This window comes from Protopterus annectens, chromosome 1.part0 (genome assembly GCF_019279795.1).
Source record: "Protopterus annectens isolate FY-2018-M chromosome 1.part0, PAN1.0, whole genome shotgun sequence".
NCBI lineage: Eukaryota > Metazoa > Chordata > Ceratodontiformes > Protopteridae > Protopterus > Protopterus annectens.
The window spans coordinates 1,890,554,493-1,890,567,816 of NC_056725.1; the positions used below are offsets into that span (position 1 = coordinate 1,890,554,493).

A 13,324-nucleotide genomic window follows, 5' to 3' on the forward strand; every position below is an offset into this window, starting at 1 on the left:
CTTGTTTCGTGCTTATTTTGCTAAAAATAAAAATTGGTGTTGTGGGGGCTCAAACCATGAATGCCTGCTCTTTAGCCAACATCTCTACCGCTATGCTATTGCTTCTTGGCTTACTTTACTTATTTAGTTCTTATATGCTTTCCCACTGACTGCTAACTGTAGCTGCTCTACGGGCACACCCGCGCAAACGAGCGCATTCACGGGCAAACATCTTTACGATTTAAAAAAAATTTATAACATGTTCATTTATATATTTTCTGTTCATAGTCTGTGGGGGCATGTGTTGTGTTGTGTTTATTCACATTTCCATGGACTCTGTCGTGGGTGTTTACTTTGGGCACTTTTACTCTTCTGGGGGCGTGTCCGCTTACAGGGCTCGGCCTACGGACACGCCCCCTACTGTCTTACATGGGCCGTGTTAGCCTTAGGTGTGATTCAGCATGCTCTCATGAATATGCAGAGCATGCTGACATCACTCCGTTTAACTGCAGCCTCCGTGTAAGAGTTATAACTCTTACACGGAGGCTTCGTGAATCCTGCCCTTTGTTGCAACATCAGGGCAAAATGTATGTAAATTAAGATGCAGGTCTTGGATAAACTAAACTGTGCTATATATAAAAATGTACTATCAATTGCAAATGGAAGAAATTACAAAACACAAACATCTAGTACATAATTATTTGGCAGAAAAGCATAATTTAACATTTCAGCTTGCAATCACTATGTGTAAAGAAACCTGCTAAAACTTTATTAGAAAAAGATTTGCAATAAGATAGATACCAAACCACATTAGTATTTCCGTATCTTGTAAGCAGTAAACAGCTAATAATCAGCAAGGCACTACACCATCTAAAATAATCTTGTCTTTAATGTGACTTTTCTGTGTCTTTGCCATTTCATTGGTTTGTGTTTGCAGTTATTATCTCCCGTTCAGCTTGTACTTGTTTCACATGCTGCAGAAAGGCTACGATATCCTAGACAAAATGTTAAAGAGGGATGTGAGTTTTATCAATTTTACAGCACAGATGTTCCAAATATGTAAGTATTGTGCTTAACATTTAACCTGCAAACTAAAATTAATTAAACTAAGGTGTTATTCATAAACATGTTGTGATTATGCAAAGTGCTAATTATTTATTATTTATTTATTTTAGTTTACATTTGTTGACTGGGAATATTCGACTGAGCTAAAGCCCTTTTTCAGTGGAGGCCCACGGAGAAAAGCTCCAAAATGTATAAAAACCTTAACATAACAATTGACATATGCAAGAAGTTAAAAATTTCATACAATTGTTGACAAAAATAAAACAATAATATAAACAAAAGGATAATAACAGTAAATGTATAGTAAGTAATATTTTATGGTTTAAATAAGTTTGCTAATCTAAGGTTCAGTAAGCAGAGTATAGCAAAAGCTTAAGAAGTTACATAAAATATTTGATAATCTAACATTCAGTAAGCAGAACATGGTAAATGCTTAGATTCAGTAGGGAGAGTATGGTAAAAGCTTAGGACGTTTCCTAAAAACCATGGGATGTAAGTTGTTAGTGCTATGTATTATGAATTAGGTAGACAGTACTATATAGGTAGGTAGTGGTCAGGAAGAATCCATACAATGGCAGATCCAATGTTTTTTAAAGTAGTGTTTGGTGGCTGACAAATTATTTGGGGTGAGTTAGGTTCCTTATTTCAAGTGGGAGTCTGTTTCATGCAATAGAGGGGTGGTAGCTATATAACTTACATCCAGTCTTGGATTTAGGTTTGTAAACATTTAATAGGTCTTTGGTTGCACTTCGGAAATGTCAGGTAGGGGAATAGTGGGAGATGAGAGGTGATAGACCTGGGCAAAAATCAGGCTGATATCGAATAGAGTGTATGATTTGGAGTTGAGATTGTAGAAGCAGGTGAGGTAGTTCAAGCAAGGTAGAAGCAGGTGAGGTAGTTCAAGCTAGTTCAGGTATTTTAGGTAGAGACAGTGGCGGAATTTATATGTTTGTTGAGCTGCAAATCTAGCTATCTTGTGATAGGTTGATTCTAATTTGGTAAGTAGGGAGGAGTTCTAATTTGTGAGTATTTGGGAACAGTAGGTTAGGCAGGGTAGAAGGTTGGCATGATGTGGTAAGGTATTTGTTATTCCAATACAGGAGTCCTAGTTTTTGGTGGGTTTTTTGATGCAGTTTTTAATGTGTAGATCAAATTTTAGTTTGTCGTCAATGGTAATGCCAAGTAGTTTTGTGCTAGTTTCCACTTCTATATGAGTATTGTGTAGGGACATTATGGAGAAGGAAGATTTGATGTGGGTTGCATTTCTAAGAAGAAATAGTAGCAATTTTGTGTTTATAGGGTTGAGGTTGAGCTGGTTATTAGTGAGCCATATTTCTACAGAGTTAAAGGATGTGTGGGTGTTTGACAGGAGTTATGTGGGGAAGTTAGCAATAATGATGTCTGTAGAGTCATCAGCATATTGTACAATGGCAGACTGAGGACAAGAGGAGTGAAGTATGTTAGTGAAGATATTAAAAAGTAGAACTCCAAGAATGGATCCTTGGGGGACATCTGTTCTTACTGAAAGGGGGGTAGATAGTGCAAAGTCCTATCTCACTGACTGCTGCCTATCAGAGAGATAGCTAGAGAACCACGCAATTGTATCAGAGAAGTTTAGGTGTGTACGTTTGTTAAGTAGTAGAGAGTGAGAGACAGTGTAATAAATACCATCAGTGTTTTTTCTTTTTTTCTTCTTTCTATCTTGTTTCATGAAATGTATTTAAAAAGGGGGAAAAACAGCTGCTTTATTTAGTGCTTCACATAAGTGCTACAGGTATGTCAGTATCTATGTTGTTTTCAAAGAAGTAAATCATAGATAAGAGTGATGGAAATGGAAATGATGAAAGACTAGAATGTAGCCTCAACTGTGATATACATACATTTGGAAAATATCCTGGATGGTAAAGAGGGTGGTGTGTGTGTGTGTGTGTGTGTGTGTGTGTGTGTGTGTGTGTGTGTGTGTGTGTGTGTGTGTGTGTGTGTGTGTGTGTGCGTGTGTGCGTGTGTGCGTGTGTGTGTGTGTGTGTGTGTGTGTGTGTGTGTGTGTGTGTGTTTATGTACATGTCTGTATCTGTGTACACGCTTGTGTGCAGGCGAGTGCATGTATATGCATGTGTTCATTTGTCATTCAGCAGAAAAAATTATAATACGAACAGCAGTATAGCTTCTTATACAAAAGACCTACAAGAAGAAGAAGAATGGAACTTTACATTATATTTCAGAAATGAAGGTAAAGGAGCATCCAAATTATTATTTGCAAAATGACAGAGTGCTAAAGAATGCAGCAGAGATGGCCTCCTAAGCCCAAAGCTCTGGAGAAAGGCCTGCAGAAATTCAGATATAAATAGTTTTCCCAAGGAGAAAAACAACTCAAAAAGAAAGAAAGACAGATAAATTAACAAGAACAGAAGGATGAACAGACTGTTGCATTTAAAGCTGCAAAAAAGGAGGAGCAATTATGCATTTTGTTTAGAAAGGTAATCATGGCAGGTAGAATGTGAGCTACTTGACGCAAACAGTAAAACAACAACAAACAGAGCTGAAAAGGCTACAAAGAAAGATGCAAGATCCAGATGAAGATAAAGAAGCAATTAAACCTGAACTGCAGAAACAGAATACAAGAAACAGAAGTAGAAGAAGGAGTAATATCTAGATAACTGGAATACAAGGGAATAGGTAACAGCGAACTGAAGCTCTGTGTAAAGCAACTAATACAGGAGAAATTCATGATACCAGGAAATCAAGAGACACTGATAGAGAGGATACAAAGAATGGGAGAACAGCATGCATCAGTAGAAAGCAGACCTGTGCTTGCTTTGGCATGTTTCCATTCCTTTGCTGAAAAAAATGAAATATTAAAACAGGAAAAAAGACTTAAAGGTATTCCATTTGCATGTATTTTCATAAAGAGATTACTCAGAAACATTCTAAAGGAAAAGGAGAGCTATGCTGGAGACATTAAATGAAATAAGAATGAATGTAACAGGTATCCAGCTCCAGACAAGTGACAAGTGGAGTACCTCAGGGTTCAGTCCTGGGACCGCTCTTGTTTGGCATCTACTTCTCTGTAGGCCAACACTAAGTGACTCTGGCTAACAAAGTTCGCAGATGACTGCAAACTGGGAGCCATTATTGAATCCCCAAATGATGTGGATACCCTACAAAAGGGTCTTACAGAAACAGATGCTTGGTGCCAGAGCCATGGGCTCAAGCTCAGTGCCAAGAAATGCAGTTATCCCCTTTGGGAAAAACATGTACCCTTGAATTACCATATAGTTGGCAGTACACTAAACACTGAAAGTGTGATAAGAGACTTAGGGACACAGGTGGACAGTGGTCTCACCTTCGATAACCACATTGCCACAACAGTCAGGAAATCCTTCTATGTGGCACATCTCATCACTAAGGGCTTTTCATCCAGAAAAAAGGAGGTCATTGTCCCACTGTACTCATCCCTCATTAGACCCATTATAGAATACAATGCCCCGTTTGGTATGTAGTTCTCAAGACATCTGCAACAACTGGAAAGGCCGCAGAAATAACTCACTAAAAGAATCACAGGCCTAAAGCAGATGCCCTACACTGACTGCCTTAAAAAATTCAAGCTATACTCTGTCACATATTGTCTACTCAGAGGCAATCTCTGCTTAACATACAAGGCCACGTCAAACCCAGAGCTGTTGGACATGCTACACTTAAAGAAATCCCAATCCCTCAGAGCCACACGCTCCAGGGATCTAAACCTTGTCATCACAATAAGCAAAACATGCTGGAGGGATAGGTTCCTGACCCAGAGACTCCCTAGACTCTGGAATAGATTGCCCATACATGTCAAGCAGTGTGCCTCTTTGGTCCTCTTTAAAAGGAACCTTGACGACTGGATGGGAGAAAGGAAATTCACCCTGGGGATCACATCAGTCACCCTGCTAGACAGGGTCCAGGGAAGTAAATAGTGCGGGAAGAAATAGCCAGGGAATTGTTATGGCTAGGCTTGTATAGGCCCTAGGGATGATAACCTAGTACAAACCTATGAACCTACATGGTTGAAATATGGCAGGAAGGGGGAACTGTCCAGGGTACACATAATGAAGGAAATTCAAAAGTCTAAACAAAGGTATAATAGATAGCTAAAGAACACAAGCAGTAAGAATCTGAATCACCTGGAAGGCATGGAATGGGAATGCAATTACAGGAAAAGTGACACAGAGACCACTAAGAGGACATGCAATGTCAGCTGCTGAAATCTCTGCAAGTAAGAAGATGGGTCCAGGAAATGCAAAAGGGCCACATGCCAGTGAAAGTCATGACCAGAAAACCACTAATCACAAGGGTAACTACAAGTAGCTGAGACAAGATGAGGGTGAGGAAACAAGTGAAAAGAGTTATATCTAAAAGACAAAAGAATGAGTAACCTCTCCAAAGGGATATTTTGACACAAAAGCAGAGAAAGAAGCAGAAGCAATCACAGGCAATGGTGAGTTCTAAAGAGATGGGACAATGGTGTGTCAGATGTTTCAGACAACTCAGGACAAATGAGGTGGTAAACAAGCTGGAAAGAAGCATTTATGATGGACGGCAGAGTTGAAAAGGTGGAAGATGGGAATACAGAGATCATGAAAGTGATCTCAGAAAGATAGAAGCAATAAATAAGTGGATGTAATATACACTAAACATAGATGACTCTGCACAGGGTAGCAAGGATGTATTGAATGAAATAGGCTTTTTTACCTTATTAAACACATCCCTGGTAAAAATGACATCAAAACTTTACAAACAATAGGAGGAAATGATTCAGTTCCCAGGACAATAATAGATAATACATTCAAAGATGGGCAACGGGACAAGTTTTCAAGATAAGCAATATATTATTTTTCTTGACTACTTAATAATAATATTATTCTTGACAACTTAATAATGTAAAATATACTGAAGTAAACATAAGTTTAACATCTAAGGGTAATTAGAAATAAATAATATTTTTAATGTAACAGTTGGGGGCATGAAAACAAATGAATCGGGGGGAAACAGCAAAAAATTAAGATAAAGAATAACCTACAGACAAATGAGAAATAAAGGAATGGTAGTGGATAGGTATCAAGGTAAAGAAATATAAGACTGCAATGAAAAAAAAGTGGTAGACTATTACACCAGACCAGCGAGTAACAGTAGAGATGGGAGACCAATGAATGGGAATGCTGTGATGTAAAAAGAATGTGATATCAGTACTTGATTGGCAAGCAATATATTAGTGTGATGGTCAGGTGGAAGGGAACAAAATAAACTCATAAATGGTCAATGTCCAGGGCATACACATGCATAAGGAACAGCCAAAAGGCAGTTATCCACAGAAGAGGAGGTCCAGAGGTTGGCAGCTACCAAAGAACACAATATTCAGCTCAGAGAACAGGGCCAGAGGAAGGGTTATGCCAAACGGCAGAAATTGGGAAGAAAGGAGGGGTAGGCAAAAACATCAATGGAAATACAGAAAATAATGTGGAAAATTTGGTATTCATCACAGAAGAAGGAAGATACAGGAAAAGTTAAAAGGGATGGGAGGAGACACTGTTCTATCACAAGAGATAAAACTGAAAATTAGAGATGGAAAGAAGATGCTGTATTATGACTACCAAAGGGAGAAATTAACAACAAGGCAGGGGAGGAAAGAAGAAAGTAGCAAATGCATTTCATTGAGGGAGTCAGACAAACACAGAGAAAGTGATAAAAAGTGGGATAAGCAGATGGGTCATCTGGCAGGATGAGTGCAAGGTGCATGCTGGACAGAAAGAAACATATTGTAAGAAACTTCTCTGTTTGGAAGATTTTCAGTCCATATATTTCAAGTCAATCACTGTATATTAATCAGATCAGACAATAGTAGTAGATGTAGCGAACTTAAACTCATTTTATGTAAAAATAAATAAATAAATAAAAAATATATAATTGTACAGAATTACTAAATATTCGAAAGTAATCCAAGCAAGGCAGGCAGTCTGTTTCCAGTTGAAAATCCTTTATTAAGTACACAGACAAGCGATCCAAGTAAAACAAAAATAGAGTAATAGTTTCCTCACAAGCTTTCTAAATATATGCATATACTTTTTATCAGGCAAGGGAGTGGTTTATTGTTCTGTAAAACAAAGTGTTATTGGTACACATGTTAAATTCACATCCCTTCCCCCATCAGTGTGACATTCGTGTTGGTCCTGCCCTACTTAGTAGCTGTCATAATAATATAACCCTTAGGCACTTTAAATAAAATGTATAATGATGTGGTACCTCTTATTTAACCAGATTATTAAGTAGATTATTAAGTCTGTGATTTTATCCAAGACAGTATACTACATGGCTGGAAATATATCAACCTCAGTCCATTTGGCAATCAAAAATATATATATATAAATATACATATACACTTTGCATGTAAAAAATCAATTGTAAAAATCATATTCTATTTTTATAACCTATTGTTAACAAAGATCACTTTCGTCCTTCTAGACTTCTTCAGGTCTGTGTACAAGAATCCTAAAAACTATCTATAAAAATATTATTGTATAATTAGTATTGTTATTATACATCATTTTGAATAAAGTAGAAAAAAAGAGAACCAGAAAAAGAAAAAATAATAAGAAAAAATGTATGATGATGGAAACAAAATATACACTTAAATTACAACTGATTTAAAATGTTATTTAAAACAAACTGGTAGAATAAAATAAAATAAAATTAGTCATGTAAACAATGTGGCAATTTTCTAAGTTCCAGTACACTTTTAATTGAACAGTAGTAGTTTAGTTGAGGCTTCCTAAAAGAGTTCAGCTTTAATTGCCACATGAGTTAATGTTTCTCCAGAATATTCGGGATGTTTCCTTCAAGATCACCCATGTCTATGCAATCCAGGATCTGGAACTTAAAACCTGTGTGTCTTTTATGAAGAGAAAGGTGTTTGGCTAATGCATTATTATTATTATTTTTACATCATTATACATTTTACTTAAAGAACACCATTATAAATTTTATTTAAAGTACATCATTATACATTGTATTTAAAGACACATCATTATAAATTTTATTTAAAGTACATAAGGGTTATATTATTATGACAGCTACTAAGTAGGGCAGGACCAACTCGAATGTCACACTGATGGGGGGAAGGGATGTGAATTTAACATGTTTACCAATAACACTTTGTTTTACAGAACAATAAACCACTCCCTTGCCTGATAAAAAGTATATACATATATTTAGAAAGCTTGTGAGGAAACTATTACTCTATTTTTGTTTTATTTGGATCGCTTGTCTGTGTACTTAATAAAGTATTTTCAACTGGAAACAGACCGCCTGCCTTGCTTGGATTACATTCGAATACTAAGTAATTCTGTACAATTATATATATATTTTATTTTACTTAAGATGAGTTTAAGTTCGCTACTTCTACTACTGTTGTCTGATCTTATTAATATACAGTGATCAACTAGAGATATATGGACTGAAAATCTTCCACACAGAGAAGTTTCTTACACTGTTTTGTTTTTGGACCCACTATATTTGCATAGTGGGTTGTTTCGAGACTTCAGGGATACCACGGAGATTGCTTGTTTTTTTTTTTTTGGTACAAAAAGAAACATACATACACCAAACAATGAGGAAGAAAGATTCTACAAGAATATTTTTGTTAACTTAGCACAGATAAAAACAGATGGACTAGAGTTAATTGTAGAGGAGACTACAATGCCAACACAGAACCAGAAAAAGACAGACTGCACTAAAGGAGAAATATAACCAAAAGATGAGACAGGACCTAGCCCAGGAAGTGAAACAGTGTGAGTGGTTGGACATATAAAGGGAAAGGTATCCCAACCAAGACAGAATACACTTTCACAAGAAGCATTTTGGTGTGGGCAAGTAGGTTATACAGGTTTATAAGGAAAAAATAATGGAAATAACAGAAGAGATCCAAATATATGAAAGAGCCACATCAGACCATATGGCAGTGAGACTTATGGTAAGTGTGCAGGAATAGGAAACAATGAGATGGGGATGGAGGGGGGTAGCTATCAATGAAAGGAGACAGTGGACAAGAATACATTGCAAGAATTTGTAAAGGTATCAGTACCAGACACTATGAAAGACATGGACAAACTGGAAGATGGTGGATTGGGATTTAGGTCACTGTCAAGGGAAAACTAGTAAGTTCAGAAGGAAAGAAAGAAGAGTAGTTGAGTTGGAAGAAAGCCTGAATGAAAGTATAAGACCACCACAAATCAGAGAAAAACAATAAGAAAGGAATTACAAATTCTTAGTTTTAGCACTGGAATTTGCTTATTTGTGCTCAACACTTGTTCAGAACTTGTTGTTTGCACTAAATAAGCTACAAATCACTACAGCACTTAACCTTCCTCTTTACCTAGAGGAAAACAGTTTTTGTACTTACTTTCCTCACTTGCTTAGAGAAAAACAACTCTTATACTCACGTTCCTCACTTGTCTAGAGGAAAGCAGCTTTTTATTCAGGTATGTCCAAGGGTCAACTCCCAGTGTTCTTTCTTGTCTGTCTGATGAATCTGGGCATCTTGGGGAAATGTAGCAATTGCCACATGTACACAGACAACCCTCTCCTCCTACCACCCAACACCACAAGCTGTGAGAGATGCACTTATCTAGCCAAACTGGAGGTAAAGCTCTCTCCAGCTAAGACTGAACTTGACAGTCAAGAGGAGAAGGTAAACACTTGCACCACACCAGACTCATCACATAGTTCCACTAAACCTACACCACCAAAATCCACACATAGAAACACAAAAACATTCATGGATGCTCTCAAAAATAATCTGCTCAAGCAACAGGGACCTCCAAAGCAGAAACGCAAGCAACCTCCATCCCCCCAACACAACCCAAATAATACATAGCCCACAGACTCAGTGTGCCAATAAACCACAGCCCATAAGGCAAAACAACATACCCAACACACTGGTCCTAGGTGACTCTATAGTCAGGCACACTGATGTCCCACTCACCAAGCTAAACAAGGAGAAGGTTACTGTCAGCTGCCTGTCAGGTGCCAGGATCCACCATATAACCCATGCACTCAGGTCACTCCACAACATGTACAGATATGACTGTGTCATTGTCCATGTTGGTGTGAATGACCTGAGATGTACCTCCCTGGACTATATGAAAAGAGACATGGAAGAGCTCTCCGATCTTGTAGCCCAGGCAGGTATGACCCTAGCCCTGAGTAGCATCCTGCCATTGCCCAGAATGACACCGCAGTACAAGGACAAAATGACTGACTTCAACAATTGGCTAAGCATCTGGTGTCATTCTAAGGGGATACAGTATTTGTCTGCCTGGGATGACATGGTCGACAGACCATGATGCTTTGTCAGAAATGGCCTGCACCTGTCGCCTCTGGGATTCCGGATACTGGCTAAGGGTCTTATACTGCCTTTTTTAGGCAAGGTTCAAATGACAAATTCATCACAGGAACAGGGAAGCAAAAACTGAGGGTAATGCTACTCAATGCTAGAAGTCTAAATCTCAAAATGCACTCACTCAAAGCACTCCTTAAAATGGAGAACATCGATATCTGTGCAATGACTGAGACCTGGTTCAAGGCTCTAGACAGCACCCCTGCTTTACCAGGCTATAACCCATACCACACTTTTTGGCCATTTAACCTGGACCAGAACAACAAAGGTGAAGGTGTGTCCATATTCTTTAAGGATATCCACACCTCCAGGCTAGTTGCACAGCATAATGCATCCGAAGTTATCCAAGTGCAACTAACTCTTGGCAAAACTGCAATCCAAATTGTAGCTTGCTACAGATTCCCCACCATGCCCCAAGATTCCCACTTCTCTTTTCTTGATATACTGGAAAAGATTAGGGTTCAATCAAACAACCTAATAATGGGCGATTCCAACTACCCCACCATTAACTGGGAAAACTACTCATGTACCAACTCCTTCACACAACGCTTTCTGGAATTAATAAATTCTAATGCCCTGGATCAAATTATCCATGCCCCCACCAGGGGCAACAATATCCTAGACCTAGTCATTACCAGCATGAGTGACCAGTGTTCCACACCTGAAGTCAACTCCTCATTGGTCAGATTCAACCATAAGCTAATCACCCTAGATATCTGCATCCCACCCCCACCCACCATTAAGGAAACCATGGTAAAACATTTCTCCAAAGCCAACCTCATGCTTCTTAAGACAGAAGTGGCAAACTTCATGGCACCCATGCAGATGGACAATAGGGCCTACTTCACCCTGTCGAAGGTCGACAATATCGAAGCTGATATTGTCAGCACCAAAATGGCGAAAGAGAAAATCATTGCGCATGTAAATGGAAATTTCTGTAAGGGGAGATTTTCATTTACAGCAATGTAGTGCGATCTCAGAGTTGGTATATTTAAGTTGCAGGGGGTGTGGGGGGTGCAGGGGCCTTGCCCCCCTGCATACAGCAATTTGTGTTGTGTTTGGGTGTTTTGGGGTTTTTTTGTGTGTATGTTCAATGTTCGGGGGTTTCAACATTTCTGTGTAGATTATTACGCTGCTGACAGTTTGAGTTTTCAACAGAGTAATATAAATGCAGACAATACAGTTATGACTGCTGAATCCTACACAAATGCACTCTATAAGCACTTACATGAGTGCATGGATCGTGCTATCCCAAACAGAACCAAGACGCTATCCTGGAAAAAAGGAAGACAATTTGGTGGTTCCATGCCACAAACAACTCTACAACAGAAGGAAGAAACTGTTGCAAAAGAGTGTAAAATCCCATGAGTGGAGGAGCTCCCTGGTCAGCCTCAGTAAGAAGCTGAGATCTTTTATAAGATCTTCCAAAGCTAGCTATGAAAACAAAATCACCACTGATTCTAAGGGCAACCACAAAGCATTCTATAGCTATGCCAAGAATCTCAATGGCAACACCCAGATCTGTAGTTAATTTGGTGTCCTTTTACAAGTTATAACACCCAGATCTGCTCTGAGTTACAGCACAAGGCACGAAAATTACAGAACCAGCTAATATTGCCAACATCCTGGAAGACAGGTTCAGTGCTAACTTTACCCCCTTCTCACCCCTTAAAGGGCCCATATCTATACAGGAAGAATGCAGAGTCCCTGTAATCACATCTATGCAGGTAAAAGCTGCACTCTCTAAAAACAAAAACACAGCATCCATGGGACCGGACAACATCCCAGGCTGCATTTTACACGAACTTCAGAATGAACTGGCTCCCCACCTAAGCACCATGTTCAATCATAGTCTCACATCAGGCTTTGTGCCCACTGAATGGCACACAGCAACAGTTATGCCACTCCACAAAGGGGTAGCTAATACTGATCCTGGGAACTATCGCCCTATTAGACTGACAAGCCTGGTCTGCAAGGCCATGGAACGTATCATCATGGAACTCATAAACAAAAACATTGGTAACCTCCAAACTCTGGAGCCCACCCAGTTCGGGTTTGTGAAAGGCAGATCATGCCTTCTGAACCTGATCAACTTCTTTGAGGCAGTCACCAAAGCTGTAGACAAGGGGAAGGTGGTTCACACAGCCTATCTTGACCTCACCAAGGCTATCAACACCATACCCCATTCTGGAATTATAGCTAAACTCACTAAACTAGGTATAAATCCCTAAGTCACAAGATGGGCTGCCAAAGGGCTCACTGACAGAGCCCAAACTGTAAAAGTTGCAGACTCCAAATCTAACTTCAAACCATTGACAAGTGGAGTATCACAGGTTTCAGTCCTGGGACCTCTCCTGTTTGGTATCTACTTCTCTGAAATATAGGCTAACACAGAAGGCCTCTGGCTAATGAAGTTCGCAGATGACTGCAAACTAGAAGCCATAGTTGAGTCCCCAAATGATGTGGACATCCTACAAAATGGCCTCACTGAGACAGATGCCTTTTGCCAGAGGCATGGCCTCAAGCTCATTGCTAAAAATGCATTGTCATCCCCTTTGGTAAAAACTCTGTACCCATGAACTACTACATAAAGGGTAGTCTACTTAATGCCGAATGTGTGATAAGAGACCTTGGGACCCAGGTGGACAGTAGTCTCTTCTTTGATAATCACATTGTCACAGTAGTCAGGAAATCCTTCTATGTGGCACACCTCATCACAAAAGGGTTCTCATCCAGACAAAAAAGAGGTCATTGTTCCCCTCTACTCGGCACTCATTAGATCCATTATAGAGCACAATGCCCTTTTTGGAATGTACCTCACAAGACATCTGCAGCAGTTGGAAAGTCCACAGA

At 39.1% G+C, this 13,324-nt stretch overlaps 1 protein-coding gene across 1 annotated transcript in view; it reads right to left on the bottom strand.

The window, feature by feature from the left end:
- Positions 1-725: 725 nt before the first annotated feature.
- Positions 726-13,324, bottom strand: part of SPEF2 (sperm flagellar 2) — a 2,540,087-nt gene continuing 2,527,488 nt past the window's right edge. Inside the window, exon 30 of the mRNA XM_044069998.1 lies at positions 726-974. Within this exon, the coding sequence (XP_043925933.1) occupies positions 897-974 (78 nt within the window). The 3' untranslated portion in view covers positions 726-896. The remainder of the gene's footprint in view (positions 975-13,324) is intronic.